The following is a 22,092-nucleotide window of genomic DNA, read 5'->3' as shown; positions in this document are numbered from 1 at the left end:
TTTAACAGATATTTAACATTACACTTAGACTTGAATAACAACATGAAAATAACCACAAAAAGAAAAGTGAAAATTGAAATGCTAAATTACCCCAGGGTCAAATGCTATGTTTTTAAAACTTACCATTGTTTTGCAAGCCAGAAGTTACAGAATGTCCATTAATTTCCTCAACACTGTGGTCACGCGCTTGACTGTTTACAATGACACTGGCTTGTCTGTCAAGACACAGGTTATTATTTTGTTTGAAATAAAAGTTAAAAGCATACCTGTCTAAAACATGTAACATTTAACAAACTTGTTATTGAAAATGGCCACTAAGATACTGATGCCTTGTACTTCTAAGTTGCTTTACATCATAGACCTATACTAGTTTTAACAGGCCAGCTATATTATATTTCCAACATTTATTGATATTTCCAACATCTATTTGTACTACAATGTTTAATAGAATGACAAGTGCATTTTTTGTACTTTTGTATACATAAAACAATCAGAATTTTACTGAAGCAGGCTCTTTAAAATTCTGTACAAATGCAAAAATGCATCCCCTCTCCTACTGCCTGTATGAGGGCTAATAAGTGCTTGTCTCAAGAGTTCGTACTTGCCATCTGTGGTCATGTCATTCCGCTTCTCTCTCTCACAGCTTTCAGATATAGTCAGGGAGCTCTGCCTGTCTGCACTATCAGGTACTGACGTAGGTTCAATTTCCCAAGTGTCTGATGGTAAATCAGAAGACTTATAGGGGCTATGCACTCCCTGTTGTGCATGCATAGTGGTTCCTGAATCCTCCATGTTTGATACAGTTGCTTCATCCTTTTCATTTATTTCCTCAAGGCAGTGTTGTGAGAAAACTCCAGCTGAACCCACAAATAAAAAAAAAAAAATAATAAAAAAATAGATTAGATAATTTAAGTATCACACTATGCATTTGGTTAAAGAAAAATACAATCTCCACCCCAAATAGTTTAAAACTAATCACTACTTCACAGATAAGCATGGTTGACAAAGGGGTTATTACCCACTAGATAATGGACCTCAGACAGTTAGGTGCCCTGAGTTGAAGCGTAAGGCACAAAGGAATAACAAGGTCAATTATCTCACAGGTAATGAGCACTGTAGAGGACATTAATGTTATTATAACAGAACAAATATTACTTTCCGTGCAGTATAAAAAAAGGAACACACACACAACATCCACACCATTGAAATAAGTGTGCAGGGAGGGGTTTATTATAAAAATGCCTTTGTGCAATATTATTTCTTCAGGACTCTACGGTTACTTAAAAGGTGACATACAGTGAACCAAAACATCAGCGAACACAAAGTACAGATAAAGAATAAGGGTTTATCGAATTGAAACAACAGCAAAGTTTCTGGGAGAATATAAAAGATACAAAGTAAACACAGATACAGAAGTTGCATAAAACCTTTAATAAAACAAGGTGGTTATATTGGATCATTTGGTGACAGATAAATTACTAAAATAATCCCATACACAGTATATGGGATTTAAAAAATCTATTTTCTGAAATAAATGATTAGCTTTCCTGTAACAATGTTTTTGTGTCCGATAGCTCTCCAGTTATAAAATAAAAACACATTCATTTCAGATAGCAAAAGAACTAAAAGTAAAGAAAAAACAGCATGTCGGAGTATGGCATACAATCTCAGGCTAACAGTGAATGGGTTTGAATGGACAAGGCACAGAAGAAGAACAGAATAAATAAAGACGCCACCACACGAGGAAAAGACGGCTGCAGGGGTGAAAAACAGAAGCACAGAGCAAGTAGAGAGGAGAGGGAGCTTGGAACATTTCAGACATTCATTCACTTCCTTCTTGAAATTCATCATTATCTGTAGATGGGAACAGAAACATTACTCAAATTTGCAAATTATAGGTAATGTAAGACAGCGGGTTGTGTGAGACAGCAGGGAGGGGGTTAAAACCTCCCTGCGAGAAACATGTGCGGAATGCATCTTTTTGTTTGATTGTGTTGCTTTATTGTTTCATTTAATTTGCTAATTGATTTGTTAATTGTGTTATTGTTTAGTTAACTGTTTTATTAATTATTGCACCTGGGCAGTAATTATTAAATTAGAACCAGGTGCAGGGTATAAAAGAGGAGCCGTCAGAATGCTCAGGGCTGCTGAGTAGAAGGAAGCAGAAGAGAGGTGCGCTGCTTCCGAGTAGCCAGAAAAGTAAGTGCTGTGTCAAACGTGTGTTTATGTAAGGACGGGGAAACAGCTTAGCTGTCCCGTGTTAGACAGGGTGTTCCTGAGAGTTGAGTTAGTGCTCCAAGAGGAGTTAAGTTTTGTTTTGTATTTTGTTTATTTTGTGTTTATTAAAATATAGCGCAACCGCGCTTAAACTCCATTTCTGACGTGTTAGGTCTATTTTTAAAGGGGCAACGAACCCGTGTGAGTACGATCGTTTACATTACATGTAGTGTTTAAGAATGGCAGCTGCTCTTACAACATAAAAAATGATTCTCATTCAGCCTAGCAGTATCAGTGCACTGAGATCCATTAAACCATTGAAAATAATTCTGAACTTAAACATTGAGCAGTCTACAGCTGGTACTGTATATCAGTGCTGGCTGACAGGCTGGTAATATTTCCCTCTTCACCATCAGGTGGCAGATTGTGAGAGGCACAGCATGAAAGATGTAGATAAGGCAGTGAAAATAATCATAATAATAAAGCTGTTCTTTTGTCTGCAGAAATACAACTTTCAGGAAAAAGGCCATGCAGGTGTTTTATAGAACATGTTTAAAGTTTTTAGAAAAAATTCAAATTAAAAAAATTACTACAGGCTATAAAAGTATTCTAAAAATATGCAAATTAACTATGTAGGGTACTGGTAACGTTGATGTAATCACTTGTAGCAATAGCATAAGTGCACAATAATTTCAGTAATGCAAATACAGTAGGTGTCAGTTCATATGTCAAGTTATTTTTTTTTTAAAGGTGTTACAGAGCAGAAGCACCAGCAACAAAATCCACTGAAATTATAAGTATTAAAACATCCCACATGGCACAGTGCAGTGCATTGACCTACTGCACAAACAGATTTACTTTCAGAGATTTAATTTCAACATAATGGATCACTATATTTTTCACATAAAGCAGACTTTTGAAAAAACAAGCTATAAAATAAGCTACACAGAGGTGTATGAAAGTATGTATTTTTAAAACCAAATATGAAACGTAATCTTCGTTATCAGCCCATTTCCTCTCACATGTCAACTCAATCGTATTGAATCATGTGAAACACTAAGGCCATTGTTATCTTATTTTTCACTCCCTGGCACACTACAGTACATAAATCTGTCCAAATGTTTCTAGCAATATTTAACAAGGGTAAATTTACTGCTTTGATCTAAAACCAGAACCTTATTTATTTCTTGAACTGGCACACAGTTATTGCTTCACAAAAAACACACGTACTTTATCTAAATCTGTATTTTTTACAAATACCATTTACGCATGTTAGTCCAAATTCATTTACAATACAAGATAAAAAAATCAAGCTAAGATTTTGTGTTCATTAATATGCAACTATTGCTTTCATTTGTCTTGGAATAAATCCTCATGAACCCTACCTTTATTATGAGTCTCCTGCAGGGGCTGCTCTTGTGCCACCTCATGAACCCTACCTTTATTATGAGTCTCCTGCAGGGGCTGTTCTTGTGCCACCTCATGAACCCTACCTTTATTATGAGTCTCCTGCAGGGGCTGTTCTTGTGCCACCTCATGAACCCTACCTTTATTATGAGTCTCCTGCAGGGGCTGTTCTTGTGCCATTTTGCAGGGTGGCGCTGGAGGAGGGGGTGCTTTCCGTTTGGTACTCCTCAGTGAGGATTCAGAGGATGCTTGTCTGCTTATTCCAGTAAAATCCTGAAAAATGAAAAATATAACAATTTCTATAGCTTTTGCTTCATATGTAGGCATTAAAAAACAAATAGGAAGGAAATAAGTTTGAATTTAATTGTAACAGTAAGTGAAGTTTAAAATGTCTAAGAACTGAAAAAAAACAACCAACTAAATATCGTTTTTCTTGGATAAATAATGCTAAACAAAATTAGGCTTGCAAGTTCTAAAGAGAATGTTCAACTACTCCTCAACCCCAAATTTCTTCAATATTGTGCTACATTTGAGTAACTTTATATGGACAGATTACATTTACATCCAATGTTCATAAATCATTCATATTTACAGCCCAGTTTTCTATAGCTGGTGAATAAAGTCTGAAACATGTTGTACAGACCAGGTTTCTGTTCTACAATGTCCTACAATGTGCACTGCACATAAAAGGAAGCGCTTCAAGATTACTCACTAAATCTGGACTGATTACCTATATATGTCATCAAGCTCAACTCTTTCAAACAGATGTTTTCCTTCAATGAATTACATGCTTTGCTTCCATCTAATAATTGTGTGCACTCTAAAGAAAGAATGTAATATTACTCATGTGAGCTGACATCTGAAACTTTAAACATGTAGTGGTGTAGGGGTATAGTAAAGAGGCAGAGGTAGCTAGGGTGTTAGACCCAGCACACCACTCATAATGCCTGATCAGCGTTAAATATGCTGTTTCAATTGCAATTCAATGTATTAGCTCAATAGGCTCTGTCCTATGAGAAGTAGTAGTACAAATCACTTGACTAAAAGGAAGCCTGGTCTGTGTTAGTTTCTTAATTTCAGTTTAATGTGAATGCTGTTGAAAGGTGCCCTCTTCTGGCTTACTAAACTCGTTGCAACACCTCATACATTTCAAGTCTTTATCCCAGGATTTCAATAATGTGATATATAAGGTTAAGCAATGGAGAACCACAGTGGAACATCTCTGCCATTCATTCACTTTCATTGGGATTCCAAATCACGCTATACACCAATAACCTCGACAAGCACGTGACATAGTGCACAGCTAAGCTGGCCACTAACCTTCTCCCTTTCTGGCCGAGATGCAGGCTGTGTGTTCGTCTGCACGTTGCTCAGGTCCTGGGGCATGCTCTGCGAAACAATCATTGGAGGCAGGGGTGCTCGCCTCTTCTTCGGCATGTCTGAAGGCAGTGTGCTGGAGCTGTATGTATGAGCACGGACACTTTGTGATGTCCGCATACCTGGTCTCTGAATCAAAGTCGGCGACGCTGGAGCACTCACAGCCTGGAAAGAAAGAACGAAAGAAAGAAAGAAAGAAAGAAAGAAAGAACGAAAGAAAGTAAATAATATTTTAACAGATAAAGTAAGAGGTCATTCAAAATCAAACATAGCAAGTGTACACAGCGGTTCTTTCAAGAACCCCAGCCCCCACATTTGAAGCAGTCCCTATATTTTCAAAATAAAATGTAATTACTCACTGTGGATGTGAAAATATACAGTTTTGACTGGTTCACTGTATTCTATACTGTGCAAAAACACATAGGCATTTGGGTAATGCTGTGTTAAATGCAACATATCAAATGAAAAACAAGCTGGAAGTTTAAAATATATATATCAATCTGATTGCACCGAAGTCAGGTTAGGTCCAAGTTGTAAGTGCAAACACACTAGAAGTGTCAATTGCATTAAAAACAGAGCATACACTGCCATGAACAGTGTACATCAGATATTGAGTAAAAACGTAGCTGTAACCTCTAAAACCTTTATATACCGAGACAGGAAACCATGTTATCAAACATAACCAACCTGTTCATTTTTTTTCTTGCTTCTTCTAAATATATTGAAAAATCCTTTGTGTTCTTGCTCCTTAAGAATCTCACTGCTTGTTTGGGTCATGTTAACTATTTGAAACAAACAAAACAAAAGAAATACAGTTCAGAAACCACCTGCAGCAGGAACTGAAGAAACTGCTTTTGACTTCTACAAAATAAGTTTTACTTCTAACCTTTACTGTATTTTATCCACTCAGACTTAAATAAATCCACGTTTTCATAGGTCTGTATTCACAGCACTCAGGAAACAAAATACATTTTTTATTTTGTAGTGTGTTTTCAAAAAATGGACTCTTTTTCAGAGTCTAAACGAGAATTACCAAGTTCCTTAAGATATTCTTTTTTTTTTATATTCATTAAATTAATTAGATAAACATTGTTATGTATTACTGTACCTTGATGGACAGAACAGCTGTGCAAATCTGAAGAAGAAATGCCTGGAAGAGAAATACAACCGCTGATGCTTGTAGAACACATTTTGTAAAGTACAATAAAAGCGTACAGGGGTAGCAAAAGATTACAGAAGAACGATCCCATAGACTGTAAAGTCGAAGAAAACACATACTGGTACAGGAAACTTAGTATTACAACTCTATTAAATAAACAGCTTTTTCTGACAAATGAATGACACTGGGAAATGTGTTTCTTTCTATTTTCTGAAATATACCACAGTATTTTAACATTTCAGCCACTGATAAAATTCTATTAGCACCACTGAAATGCTTCAACACTCAAAGTGTAATGTGGATTACTGCAATGTCACTCACCTCCAGTGTCCAGTGCATACACTTCCCTTAAACCCAGATCATTGAGGGATTTTGTCAAGTCCAGAGGCTCCCGGGACTGTCCCTCTTTAAGCAATACAATGCGCTTTGGATCAAATTCACATTTTTCACTAACTGCAGGGATCAGTTGCTGAAGAGGTACTTGTGGACTAACTCTTAAAATGGTTTTTTGAGTCTTTTTATAGTTTATTACCAGCCGGACCGTTGCCTGCAGAAACCAAACGTCTTGTTAGTTGATGTTGTTCAAAACACGAAATGACATTTTATATTAAAAAAAGAAAAATAAAAAAAACACACCTTTAAATTGATGTATTTAAGTTATTTGTAATATGTGAAACAAAACAAAAAAAGTTTGTCGTTTGGTGAAACTAAAAAATAAAATAATTCAAAAAATAAAAAAGGCAGTGAAATGGTTCCCCATATGCATAGAAAATAAATGTGTATTGCTTTCTTTGTTATTTACTGTACATATAACACATACTTCCGTTCTTATACAAAAAAAATTGACTGCACATTCTTTTTAAAATTATCTCAAGATAATGCGCTGTCAAAATCTCCCTTTTGACCTCCCTTTCCTTTCCAATGTGATATTTGTATCCACTGTTTTTATGTGTGCAGAATTTCCTTCCAGCTGGGATTTTGGTTTTGGGTATATCAAATGGAGCTGTATTTAAGTGGCAGACAACAAAAGGGCCCAATTCTTATGAAACCACTCTCTGAAACTGTAGATGCTGGGCGTTTTTGAACTTGGGACTATTTTTGTTTTATACCTAAGAAAACACCCGTTAACAAAAAAAAAAACTCTATTGTTGATGTAAGGGGATGTTAGAACATGCATTTTAGGACTGGCTATGGGAAAAAAGTAACAAGCAACCAAGACAGGGTTTAAATACTAATGTGCACAAACTTAATCTGAAATAGAGTTATATATACCAAGTTGCTCTTTATCAACCCCTTACAGCATGGTGTCAGGCACAGAGACAAGTTTCAAAGATTCCTACCTCAGGCAATACAGGGGCAGACTTCTTCTTCTTCTCGTTCATGCCTTTTGGCTTCAATATCACTTTTTCTGCTTCCAGTTCTCCTATCAATGCATTTGGTTTAAACTTGATTTGGTTTCCGTTAGTTGAGAGGAGTTCTATGGTATGGCTAGATGGGTTTAAACGATACTTCCCACACAGTACAACCAACAAGTCCATCATAGGCTTACTGAAAAAAAAACACACAAAAGAGAAAAACAATGCAATCGGAGGGACGTTGATCTTTCAAAAAAATAAATTGAGCAATGATCCATCACTTACAGAGAGCCCACATATGGTAGTGGAACACATGTATTCCAAGATACCTGTACAAAATTATGGACATGGAGTTTTTTGTGATATCCCCGCTGATTTTAGGGGAATAAGTGTCTTTATTGCCCTTGTCTCATGCAAATTTTTATCCTGATCCCTAAATGTTGTTGCATATCATTTATTTAAGACGTGTACGTGCTAGATGTAGATTTTGGAAACTAAACAAACCTCTTTATACTTTTATCAGCATGTACTAATGGAACAGCAGACAATGCCCTGACTTTTCAACAGTACAGCCTGCTGGACTATTCCATACGTGCACAGTAGATTAAAATCTTACACGGCAGTAATAATTTTTGTTTAGTCTTGGCAGCTGCACCCCAGAGCACAACAAGTTTCATGCTGTGTCAGCTGTTTCCTACTCTGATACCTATTAGGCCTTTTGTCTTTACGAAGGTCATAAAATGACTTATAGCTGGCACTCAATATAGTTCACACTGTTTGTCTCTATTAGGTCATTCAATTCAATTCAACAAGTTTAGCTTAAAACTGCAAATAAAGGTCCAGTAAATACTTGCTCAGAGAAGCACTCAATACAACAGCTTAAGAGACTTCAGATACAGTACATGACTTCTACTTATTTTAATATTTTCTAATGTCATTCATGGCCAATATATTTAAAAATACACTGACTTCCACCACCTTATACAAATAAACTATAAATGAGACAGCTTTCTGAAACATGAGAAGTAATACACCACAATTTCCAGCAGAGGGCTCTGTACTCTACCACATTCAAAAGCACTGACTTTTTGCAAGACACCGTTGGCTGACAGTGTCTCGCCTGTGCTGGAAAGTGCTACGCTGGTGGAGGCAAGCCCCTCACCAGAACGAAGGCATAAGGATGGGAGTCATTTGCAACCATCAGGTGGTGATGACATACGCATCCAACTCCGGTTGGGGGGCGGTCTGGGCAGGCAGAGGAGTCCGCGAATCCTGGTTGGGTCGCTGGACATCTGCACATAAACACGCTAGAGCTGAGAGCAGTCCACCTCACGCTGCAACATTTTCTCCCTGTGCTCTGCAAAAAACATGTCCTTGTTCGCATGGACATCATGTCAGTGGTTGCGTACGTGAAACACCAGGGAGGGCTTCAGTCCCCGGGGTTACACCGCATTGCTTTTCAGCTGCTGATCTGGGCACAGAGGCACCTCCTGTCCCTCCAGGCTATACATCTTCCAGGAGTGGTGAACTGGGTGGCGGACCTCCTTTCGAGGGAGGGTCCTCACACGTCACAATAGTGACTGCACCCTCAGGTAGTGCAGCGCATTTGGGAACACTTCGGGGAAGCCCAAGTCGATCTGTTTGCCATGGCAGAGATGACTCATTGCCCCGTGGTTCTCCCGCCGCAGCTTCGGTGGTCCACTAGGCATTGACGCCCTAGCGCACGAATCGCCCAAAGCACCTTATACGCTTTCCCGCCTATACTGCTGCTTCCTGCCTTCCTCGAGAAGGTCATGAAAGAAGAAGCGACAGTTCTCCTGGTGGCCCCCAGATGGCCCAGGAGAACCTGGTTTTCGAACCTCTGCCAGCTGCCACGAGGCCAGCCCTGGGAGATCCTGCTGCGCAAGTGAATCTCCTCAGTCAGGCAAAAGGCACCCTCTGGCACCCAGAACCAGGCAGACTCCAACTGTGGGTCTGCCCCCTGAACGGGACCGTCTGTCCCCTAGGGCTCTCAGACGCAGTAGCGAGTACACTGCAGAACGCTCGGGCTTCTTCCACAAGAGTGTTGTATGCCTATAAGTGGAAATATTTTCAAAACTGGTGCATGGCTGGAGGCCATGATCCCATATATTGCACTATAACAGTTATTTTACAGTTTCTGCAAGATCTGACGAGGCGGGTAAATCCCCCTCTACATTGAAAGTGTACCTAGCAGCCATATCTGCTTGCCACGTTGCCATCGACTCAGTATCCCCAGGCGCTCATATACTGGTGACCCGTTTTCTAAAGGGTGCTCGTGGTTACGTCCTCCCCGAATGGAGTCTAGACGTGGTACTGGAGGCTCTCACGAAGGCCCCGTTTGAGCCCTGAAATCTGAAATCTCTCTCTATGAAGTCAGCCTTTCTATTAGCTATCACCTCCGCTAAGCGGGTCAGTAAGCTACAGGCACATGTCCGGGCACAGTTCCTGTATGCGTGTTTGGGACAATGGAAACAGGGTATCATTGCGCACGAACCCTGCTTTCCTCCCTAAGGTGATTACAGCTTTTCACTTGAATCCATCAGGGGAAGTATAGGCTTTTCATCCCCCTCCCTTTGCGGAGGAGTTGGATAGGAGATTAAATTCCCTCTGCCTGGAATAGAACAAGAACGTTGCGTCAGTCTGACCAGCTCTTTATTTGTCATGGCGAACAGACCCGAGGTCAAGCCCTCTCTAAGCAGCGACTGTCCCATTGGATTGTGGACACGGTTTCGACTGCAAACACGAAGGCCGGCCTACCCCCACCTGGGAGGGTGGCCGCGCACTCAACCAGAGGTGTGGCAACATCATGGGCCCTCTTTAGAGGTACCTCGTTGACCGATATATGTACTGCGGCTAGCTGGACTACCCTCCATACATTCACCAGGTTTTACCGGCTTAATGTCGTAGATCCCTCTATGCCTTTAATAGGCACTAGGGTCCTTGAGGTTGTATGCATATACCACCAAAACTAGATGGCGGTAGCGAGTTGTCCCTCATATGATGTCCGCTCATTCTCCCTCACGACGGCTTTGGTATACTTTCCCAAAAGTATCATTGGTGGTCATCTTCGAATTGAAAGGGAACGATAGGTTACAAATGTAACCCCGGTTCCCTGAAAGAGAAGATGACTGGAAACCTTGTAAGGTCGCAACACTCGCATTCGCGGGTTCAATGCAAAAGAGACTGACGTCTCCGTGCAGTCACTATTTATTACCTCGGTGAGGCGGGGCTGAAGACGTCACTCCGCGGAGGGGCCTATCAGCAGCTTTGATATAAAAAGCTCAGCGGATACCTGACAAGCAGGCATATCCCAAAAGTATCATTGGCGGTCATCTTCTCTTTCAGGGAACCGAGTTTACATCCGTAACCTATCATTTTGTGTATTGTAGAAGGGAAAATAAAAAGCAACCTTGTATATATACACATAAATCATCCCTGGTATCAACTGAAAGATACAAGAAAACGTCCTTTTAAAATTACCACATGACAAAAACTACATCATTAGTATAATGTACGACTGGAAATTCTGTCACCCCCTGAATAACATTTGTCTTAGCATCTAGGCATGAAATTGTAATGGTTACTTTCTTTTGTTTGTATTTTGTAAACCATGATGTACACAACCATGTTCATGAGATTAGTGTTCAATACAAAACAAGACTTGACTGTAAAATTAAAACATGCAAGAAATGAACATGTTCACAATCATGAAGATCTAGCACTTGTCGCCTAGAAAGCCTCAACACTGTAGAATCAGTACAAGAAAGAAAATGCTTCCACAAACCCAGTACTCTTGAGCCTAATGTTTTATCATATGATCTATTTAGTGTGCCAAGAAATAGCACAAGAACAAATACAACATCACAGTAAATGCTATCTATTGACCAAAAAAATAAATACATCACAATTTTGAAAACCTATACTTTTTTACACCATGCAAAAAAATATATAACGTTTAGGCACGACTAAACCTGTTAGAAATACCATTTGCATAGGTTTCCAGCAGAGTCTGATTATGGAATTAAGCCGAGCTTTAGTAAATAAAATGCCAACAATTTCATCTGTACAATAATGAACACTTTGTATCCCTGAAATACTTGAGGATCAAATTTGGAATTAGCAGTTCGGATAAAGTCTTTGAGGCTAAATCCTTTATAATAAATCTTGTAGCTTTTGTTGCAATTATTATTATTATTAAAAAGCTGCATTTTCATTATATAAATTCATGTTAGAAAATTAGGGATATATGAAAACCATGACCCCTATGGTAGTATATTAGACTGGGCTGGAGTTAGACTTGACATTTTCATTCACACAATCTATCCCAATGCATTCTTTGGGATTCACTTGATTGGCGTCTTTGAGACTGCCATCAAGAGCATTCAAATGGTACCTATTACTTGTATGGCAATGAATGCAAATAATTCAACATTTGCATCTTGAACACGAGCCAGACATATTCCATACTTTTATCATAAACTACAACAAGAGAGTGTGGGATCTATTTGTTTAATGATCTAAAGATACAACTACTGCCATATCTTTCAATGTTCAGATCATAATTTTAATTAATTCAGATACATTACAGAAACTGGAACAAAAGACAGGTTCCTAAAGTTGTTTTTAAATCATCATCAAAAGGTACTCTTACATTAGGTAATCTTAAATCTACAAATCTAATATATAAAAGCTGAATTCTCCAGCCAAAACCTGAATGCAAAGTCTTAGGGAGTTCCTCCAATAATCAAAGTTTAAAAATAGAAGAAAAAAAAGAGCAAAAGAACCATTTAGCAACAAGGGCAAGAAAAAGGTACATTTTGTGAAAGGGAAATCTAAACCTAGCAAGGCGTTTCTCCTTGCTACAACCAAGTTTTAGACATTTGTATACCATTTTAAATAGTTCAATTGCTAGATAGGGCTCCTAATTCTTTCTTGATCTACCCATTATCTTATATGTTTTGTATTTTCACAATTGGACAGTTATGTTCTTACCTTCCATGTACAGTAGCAGACTTCTCCACACCTCCTGGAAGCACCACTGTGAGAGTGATGTCTTGATCAATGAAGTTCTCCTTCTGATCCATGACTATGTTTGGAGATTCCACACTCTGAGAAACTGAAGAACCATCAAAGCACTTTACTGTGGATGGAGGAGGTGGAGCCTTCCCTTTAGCGGTTCTCCTGTCATTAAAAAAGCACAGTTAGTCTGACATTTCTGATTATATTACTAGTTTTTGTCGCCACTTTAATGCTGTTTTATCCTAGTTCCAATCCAAGTCCAATCCTAGTAGCTTGAAATTAACTATGTCTTTCCATTCCCCCCCAAAAAAAGAAAGAACAATCAAGTGATTGATGGAGTGCAATGTGATGAGAAGAAAGCTGGTAGGAGTATTTATATTTGGGAACTGCAGATAAAAGGTCATTTCAAATGATGCAAAAAACTAAATATAGTGTATGGAGATTGGACAAAATGGTGGCTTCACTAATATTTTTATTAAACAAAATAAGAAACAAGAAAAATGCGGGGGGGGGGCTAAAAGTCATGCAGTATTGCACTGTACTGGACAGAGCATTTAGCTTTCACTTAATTCACTTCCTTTTTTACCAGTTTAGTCACTGTTGTCAACGTATTGAAAATGCAAATAGCAGCTATAACCACATGCATTAAGCTCAGTTTTAGGACTGAAGGATTTCCATCCCCAACAGAAGTTTATCGACCCCCATGTCGCAATGCAGATACAAACGATAAACAGGGTTACAACAGTAGCTGTGCTGCAATCCCATTTGCCTAAATTGTCCTTGACAGTTCAAAACACTCCAATATATTTTGTTATGCCAAACTGGGTTGTTTACTTACACTGTCAATCATTAAACTAGGTCTATTGCTGTCTTTTACTTTTACCATTATAAAATTTGGACAAATGTACAAATAGGCACCATTTAACCATCACATGCTTTTGTTTAGTTTTAACCCTTCTCCTTATGACAGTTTCCAAGCACAATTTGCTCTTTTTTTCATTGTCTCATTTCCTCTGTTCTTTGCTTTGTCTGTGCCCTAGCTCGGTCTAAATCCCTGTCTCAACTCCCCTGTTGCTCTTCCCTACAGGTCCTCTCTTTTTAATCTCTTTCCAGCTTTTGTACAGCTCATTTTCCAAATCTAAATACCCCATATTGTCAACACTTAAAAGGGGCTAGACAGAAAAATCTTCCCTTCTGTCTAGCTTCATCTACCCGCTGTAAATACCGTATGTACAGTATCAGAATATAGCACGGTGAGAAGTAACAGCAAGTGAGTGTGAGTGAGTGTGAATCTTCACAATACTGTTTGACACGCTTCAATTTGAAATAATAAAAAGAAAAATGATCAAACCAAAGTTTCAATAAATTAAATCTGCCTTCTTCAGAAAGTTAGACTGTGAATCTTCCAATCAGGGTTGCAAAATGCATTAACTCTTGAAGAAATACATGCTACAAAAGATATTAGTTTTCAGCAAGATCCTACCCTATTTGAACAAAATAAAACTAGGACTGATGTTGTACCCCACACTAAAAACGGTATGTACTGTACACAGACGCGAGAGCATGTGCTGTATGCAGATTTCAAGCCAACTAGCATCTGCGGTCTTATGCCCAGAATACACGAGGAAGCATGTTTCCTCGTGTATGCTGGATTTTTCCATGTTTCCATAAACAAGGAAACATGTTCCCCGGGTTGTGTAACAGCTTGTGCACTGTCCAACATCATTTAAAAAATCGTCATTCTTATTTAATAGCCTGTATAGATGTAGGTGAAGTGTAATAAAAAGTGCCTTTATCTACAAACAGCTTGACACTGTAAATCCACAGTATATACAGAACCTTGTAGAACACACATTATTTGTTTCTCCCCTGTCCTTTATGGCCCCTTCACACTTGGGTTTCGATTATGCTCCAGCACTATTGTCACAAAAGTTTCACACTTTGACAGTATCTAGTTACTCATGTAGCACAACATGTAATTCTTCTTGAATGATTTTGTTAAATCCACAGATGTGCTGCCCCTTGCCAGGCACGGATATGCTTGCAGTCAAGCTCCTGAACCAATATGACTGGCTAACGAATTCTTTGGCCCATGCGTTATATTCATTATTTTATCTATAGTTCAGTGCAACAAAAATAATAGTCTATGCACGCGTAATTTTTTTAATTGTATTGTAACACTATTTATTTAAAAGCATGTATTATATACCCATCTGTTACTTTATATTATGATACTTTTCAATAAGTAATAATTGCAGAACAGTAGCTTCTGATTATTCTCTCTGTAGTCACTGTTCATTTTTTTTAAATGACATCACACAACTAATCACTTCTAGTACAGTACCAGACATGAACATTTGCAATGATGCACACAGTATTATTATTTTTTTTTCACAGGTTTAAACTTGGATATTAATCACACAGACAACAAAGTAACATTCTAAGAATGTCTGAAGCAGGAATTGGCAAGGCATAAAAAAAAAACTATGAAAAGTGGGAATCAAGAGAAACAGAAATATAGTCACTTCTCTCTCTACATCTGATGGTTCATGAAATACTGTACAGCGGCTGAAGTTTGAGTATTACTTCTTACAAAAAGCTTTCTCCAGGGACTTTCCCCTAAAGACCAGTCAAAGATTATATATATATATATATATATATATATATATATATATATATATATATACACACACACACACACACACACACACACACACACACACACACACACATACATACACACACTTACTTAACCAACCACAGCATTCCATAGCAAGCCAAATTCCTTAATATTTAATACGAAGGCGAATCATTTAACAATCAGACAAATGGGTAAACTCACAAGATCTTGTATAAAATCAAACAATCTGCAAGACACCCTGTACAATATAAAAAAAACAGAATCCAACTTCACTACCTTCGCCAAATTATTGTTGAAATGTCCCTATTAAAAACTAGAAGATTAATAAACTTTCAAAGAACTTCTTTTGGCCCAAAACAGATAAGAGGGTATGCAGCTTCCCATTAGCCCACCCTACCCACCCCACATACTTGACCAACTGCAATCTAAATTCCAGTGTGAAATATCTTCCACCGACACCAGACAAAGCTGGAATTCCAGAAATGTTTTCATCCTACACAGCACTCTATTATTATTGTTTTGTGATATACAGATATGGTTTCAAACACCTCCTGCCCCACCCCAAATAGTAGAGTGAACACAGACCACATTATTATTATTTTTTTCCTTTCCAATATTAACTTTACCTTATTTCTTAGGCCTGCCAGTTGGTGAAACTCAGTTCTGTTTAAAAGAAAAGAGCAGGGCTGGATCGAACAAAACAAAGCTGTCTATGTTAAAGTGTGACTAGATTTCACATGACCATGTTGGGCTGGCCTTTGAGAATTTTAATAGGCAAATATTGCATGAAGCAGCAACTGAGGGTCCACTTTATAGGCATCTTTCTCCAATGTCTTTCTATCCAAATCTTAAGTTAGCTCTGAATATGTATGGTGTGTTATTGGTTGAACATGAGAATATCAAATTACATCTTGTTTAAAAAGATATATTCTGAAGCTACATGTTTAACCACAACAGTATACCTTCACACAACAGGGACTTCCATTCAAACCATTTGCATCACACTTTGCATGTGGTATGTCATATTTTGTAAGTCCCTATGTCGAGGCTAGCAGCTGGGCAATACAATCAGGAAAGAGAAAGAAAAACACACACCATTTTATGTACACAAGTACAAAGTTCAGCTTCGAGGTCTTAGATTGTTTCAGTTTAATATTGATGTAATAATAATAATATAAAATACATTTTAAACCTGTACAAAACTATCAGGATACCTTTCTCTATGAAGGCATTCCTAATAATTGCTAAATTTTCCCTCCCAATTTCAAGTTGTTAAATCTATTCCTAGGGTCTTCTTTAAAGTGCACTGGTGTGTGACCATCTACAGAAGCAGAGACATTCATTCTTGTGCAGTACATGAAAGCTTCCAGCTACCATAGTCTTTCAAAATCAACTACCACTACACCAATTCGTGTGAATTACATTTCTGTAGGTATAATCCCAAGTAGGAAGCAGACCTGGGGTCAAGTATGTTTGAAATTCTGCAAGTTAGTATGTTTCTGTATCTGTACCTGTGATTATTGCTTGGTTATTTAGAATACATCAAGTAAACATATTAAATGAGTGCAGTTTATGTTACTTTTTTGTAGAATTGTTATTACTGTAGCATACTTGCAGACAGGAATGAAGTACTGAGTCACAAACATATACAGAAGGAATGCAATATATTTAAACAGTATTCAAGGATGATTAGACCTTGAGATTAAAATGGCTGAACTAACCTTGTGAACACAAGGTGCACCCCTCCTTCAGTCAATACTCTTCCATTCTTTGAAAATAAGAGGGACATATCACAGAACTGACAAACAATTCAGTTTTGAAAAGTTACAAAAACTAGTAACTGTTACTACTAAAAACTGTCATTGTACCATATGGTCTGAAGATTTTCACAATAGTCATGTCTTTTAATCCCACTCCATTGTAAATGCACTTAACAAAACCTGTATTCTGAAAAGTCAGCAATATTATTCTTCTTCAAAAATGACAGCTGTGTAATTGTCACTTTAAGTACACATGTGTTAAATGTGAAACAAAAAAGCTCTTGATGGAATTTCTGAGAATACACAATAAAGCTACCGTTCACAGCCAGATTTACATACATTAAGACTGGCTTTCACAACTGGTTTAGCTTCAGTCACAAACAGGCCACTCCCTACTGCTAACTTACCTGAACACATCAGGGTAACCTTAAACAGTTCAAGCTCATTTAAAGACTTGCAAAACAAAAGCAGAAACACAGTAAAATGGGCTTTGTTGTTCACATTTCACCTCAGGCAACAGTTATACAGTTATTTTGACAACAGAAATATTAAGGATATGAAAAATACCAGCCTATATAGTAGGGGTGGATTCGAGTATTCTAAATAATTATAATTACTCGAGCACTAATTTATTACTTGAGTACTCGAAAAAATGTAAATAATATATCCTCAGGAACGCAAGTTCAATATATTGTAGCGACCCGATCACTGTTCAGATCTGCAAGACTTTTGTTTTGTCTCGTTTGTTTGTCTTGTTTCGTCTAGTCCTGTGCCTTCATGTTATCTGTATTGTTCTGGGCCATGACCATACCACTAGTTTCGGTAGTGTGGAGTGTGGGTGGGTGTGTGTATGTGAGCCACTGTTCAGTGCGGACCATGTCATCTGAGAATAGTGGTCCGCTATCTTCTCTGTGTGTGAAGTGAGCGTGTTTTTAGGATAGAGACAAAAAGAAGGATGTATTGTTTTTTGTGGTGTGTTCCTGACTCAAACACAGACCCTCTTTAATTAATAAAGTAGTTTTGTTAGCCCCTGAATCCCATCTCCGTCTCCTGTTTTGAGCCTCAAGACTAGCGGCCGTTACAATATTTTATTCACGTATACCACCTTAACACAGCAGGCTGCTGCAGCTCAACCTGGATTCTGTGCTGCGAATGACACACATGAAAGAGATAAACACATGCTACTTTCGTTTTTACAGTTTTGTATGTACATATACCTGTTCACACCTGTTTACACACTAGTTTATTTTTTAAATGTTTATTTTTATACTTTTTCATTACTTGAAGTAGTGCTTTATATGTGGCAAGTTAAAAAATAAACCCTTTTATGTTTATGTTCATTTAAATACGGTATTTCGGCTGTGCAGATGTTTTATATGATGTGCTTGAATAAAACTTTTGAGTTGTATCAGATACTTGTCTTTCATTTTAATATTGATGTTGTTTAAAATGTACTGTTGTAATGACTGCAGGTGGAGGTTTTAGGTATGAGTATCCACAGCGGTTCTAGTGTTAACTTGTGGTAATTTTTGTGGCGCATATGTAGAATAATATTGTCTGGCATTTAGTGTTCTGCGATACCTCATTTATGGAGTATAGATACAATACCATGCACAGTATCATAATATTGGATACTATCGCGATACTATGAATATTATGTCCATTACATGTTAAATGGCTGCCAAATTCCTTTGTTTGCAAGTGCAAAGTACATAAGAGGCAAATACACAGTTAATAATGCTAGAGCATGGTGGAATGCTTGCTGTTCAAATTATTATTTACATATACACACACACTGCTGAAAACAAGTTCCAGTGTATTCAAAGGTCATTGTCACTGACTATAAAATTCAAATGAAACTGGTAAGAATGAGCAACACTTAGTGTAAGCAAAACCATTTTCTTTATTTTTCACATGTAAAAAAAAAAAAAAGAACTCTGGCATTTTGGCCAGCTTGAAATACTCCCATTGCTATAGATAACAAAATAACACAGACAACCATGTTCATGAGATTAGTGTTCAATACAAAACAAGACTTGACTGTAAAATTAAAACATGCAAGAAATGAACATGTTCACAATCATGAAGATCTAGCACTTGTCGCCTAGAAAGCCTCAACACTGTAGAATCAGTACAAGAAAGAAAATGCTTCCACAAACCCAGTACTCTTGAGCCTAATGTTTTATCATATGATCTATTTAGTGTGCCAAGAAATAGCACAAGAACAAATACAACATCACAGTAAATGCTATCTATTGACCAAAAAAATAAATACATCACAATTTTGAAAACCTATACTTTTTTACACCATGCAAAAAAATATATAACGTTTAGGCACGACTAAACCTGTTAGAAATACCATTTGCATAGGTTTCCAGCAGAGTCTGATTATGGAATTAAGCCGAGCTTTAGTAAATAAAATGCCAACAATTTCATCTGTACAATAATGAACACTTTGTATCCCTGAAATACTTGAGGATCAAATTTGGAATTAGCAGTTCGGATAAAGTCTTTGAGGCTAAATCCTTTATAATAAATCTTGTAGCTTTTGTTGCAATTATTATTATTATTAAAAAGCTGCATTTTCATTATATAAATTCATGTTAGAAAATTAGGGATATATGAAAACCATGACCCCTATGGTAGTATATTAGACTGGGCTGGAGTTAGACTTGACATTTTCATGTCAAGTTACAAAAACTAGTAACTGTTACTACTAAAAACTGTCATTGTACCATATGGTCTGAAGATTTTCACAATAGTCATGTCTTTTAATCCCACTCCATTGTAAATGCACTTAACAAAACCTGTATTCTGAAAAGTCAGCAATATTATTCTTCTTCAAAAATGACAGCTGTGTAATTGTCACTTTAAGTACACATGTGTTAAATGTGAAACAAAAAAGCTCTTGATGGAATTTCTGAGAATACACAATAAAGCTACCGTTCACAGCCAGATTTACATACATTAAGACTGGCTTTCACAACTGGTTTAGCTTCAGTCACAAACAGGCCACTCCCTACTGCTAACTTACCTGAACACATCAGGGTAACCTTAAACAGTTCAAGCTCATTTAAAGACTTGCAAAACAAAAGCAGAAACACAGTAAAATGGGCTTTGTTGTTCACATTTCACCTCAGGCAACAGTTATACAGTTATTTTGACAACAGAAATATTAAGGATATGAAAAATACCAGCCTATATAGTAGGGGTGGATTCGAGTATTCTAAATAATTATAATTACTCGAGCACTAATTTATTACTTGAGTACTCGAAAAAATGTAAATAATATATCCTCAGGAACGCAAGTTCAATATATTGTAGCGACCCGATCACTGTTCAGATCTGCAAGACTTTTGTTTTGTCTCGTTTGTTTGTCTTGTTTCGTCTAGTCCTGTGCCTTCATGTTATCTGTATTGTTCTGGGCCATGACCATACCACTAGTTTCGGTAGTGTGGAGTGTGGGTGGGTGTGTGTATGTGAGCCACTGTTCAGTGCGGACCATGTCATCTGAGAATAGTGGTCCGCTATCTTCTCTGTGTGTGAAGTGAGCGTGTTTTTAGGATAGAGACAAAAAGAAGGATGTATTGTTTTTTGTGGTGTGTTCCTGACTCAAACACAGACCCTCTTTAATTAATAAAGTAGTTTTGTTAGCCCCTGAATCCCATCTCCGTCTCCTGTTTTGAGCCTCAAGACTAGCGGCCGTTACAATATTTTATTCACGTATACCACCTTAACACAGCAGGCTGCTGCAGCTCAACCTGGATTCTGTGCTGCGAATGACACACATGAAAGAGATAAACACATGCTACTTTCGTTTTTACAGTTTTGTATGTACATATACCTGTTCACACCTGTTTACACACTAGTTTATTTTTTAAATGTTTATTTTTATACTTTTTCATTACTTGAAGTAGTGCTTTATATGTGGCAAGTTAAAAAATAAACCCTTTTATGTTTATGTTCATTTAAATACGGTATTTCGGCTGTGCAGATGTTTTATATGATGTGCTTGAATAAAACTTTTGAGTTGTATCAGATACTTGTCTTTCATTTTAATATTGATGTTGTTTAAAATGTACTGTTGTAATGACTGCAGGTGGAGGTTTTAGGTATGAGTATCCACAGCGGTTCTAGTGTTAACTTGTGGTAATTTTTGTGGCGCATATGTAGAATAATATTGTCTGGCATTTAGTGTTCTGCGATACCTCATTTATGGAGTATAGATACAATACCATGCACAGTATCATAATATTGGATACTATCGCGATACTATGAATATTATGTCCATTACATGTTAAATGGCTGCCAAATTCCTTTGTTTGCAAGTGCAAAGTACATAAGAGGCAAATACACAGTTAATAATGCTAGAGCATGGTGGAATGCTTGCTGTTCAAATTATTATTTACATATACACACACACTGCTGAAAACAAGTTCCAGTGTATTCAAAGGTCATTGTCACTGACTATAAAATTCAAATGAAACTGGTAAGAATGAGCAACACTTAGTGTAAGCAAAACCATTTTCTTTATTTTTCACATGTAAAAAAAAAAAAAAGAACTCTGGCATTTTGGCCAGCTTGAAATACTCCCATTGTTATAGATAACAAAATAACACAGAAATACTTTCCTTGAAGCAGACTTTTTATAACAAGGCCAGATGTTTTACATACAGAGGTATCTTAACAGTGCCCTAAAATGTGAGCAAGGAATTTAAAAAATTGTGGAAGCTGATTTACAGGGTTATTTCAAGAAATGGCTTGATGAGGTTCTTGCTTGGATCAATAAACAACCAAATGAGCAGGATGGGTCAAATGGACCTCCTCTTGTTTGTAACATTTCTTATGTTCTTAAAGTCACTACAGCATAACACCTCCATGAGTAAACACAGTATAATACTAAACTAAACTAGCTTGATTGATTCATGTGCACTGTAAAACATTTATTTTTAAACGAACACAGTGATGTGTTGCATTAGGGAATACACGCAAACGTTGTATTCTTTAATTTTAAACACTGCGTTTGTTTTTCAATTTTACAGTGTTAGATATTTTGAAAAGTTCATTTAAATGCTACATTTCCAAAACAGAACAAATAGGCAACTAACAGAATTCTGTTTCAAGCCAAATGTCTCT

General features: G+C 37.3%; 1 protein-coding gene across 7 annotated transcripts in view; it reads right to left on the bottom strand.

Moving 5' to 3' along the window:
- Positions 1-22,092, bottom strand: part of LOC117408608 (cordon-bleu protein-like 1) — a 43,877-nt gene that overhangs the window by 3,511 nt on the left and 18,274 nt on the right. For 6 of the 7 annotated variants that reach the window (XM_059032293.1, XM_059032296.1, XM_059032295.1 and 3 more), the window contains 9 exons: positions 12,529-12,717; positions 7,501-7,708; positions 6,482-6,707; positions 6,110-6,151; positions 5,689-5,783; positions 4,945-5,166; positions 3,765-3,897; positions 602-857; positions 124-215 (listed from right to left, as the gene is read on the bottom strand). In XM_059032293.1, coding sequence (XP_058888276.1) covers positions 124-215; positions 602-857; positions 3,765-3,897; positions 4,945-5,166; positions 5,689-5,783; positions 6,110-6,151; positions 6,482-6,707; positions 7,501-7,708; positions 12,529-12,717 — 1,463 coding nt within the window. Of the gene's footprint in view, positions 1-123; positions 216-601; positions 858-3,764; positions 3,898-4,944; positions 5,167-5,688; positions 5,784-6,109; positions 6,152-6,481; positions 6,708-7,500; positions 7,709-12,528; positions 12,718-16,917; positions 17,001-22,092 lie in introns of those variants that run through there. The other variant, XM_059032292.1, reaches the window with a different exon arrangement.

Source organism: Acipenser ruthenus, chromosome 10 (assembly GCF_902713425.1).
Source record: "Acipenser ruthenus chromosome 10, fAciRut3.2 maternal haplotype, whole genome shotgun sequence".
Lineage (NCBI taxonomy): Eukaryota > Metazoa > Chordata > Actinopteri > Acipenseriformes > Acipenseridae > Acipenser > Acipenser ruthenus.
Note: the sequence above shows the minus strand (reverse complement) of the source record. Positions and strands in the feature narration are given on the sequence as shown.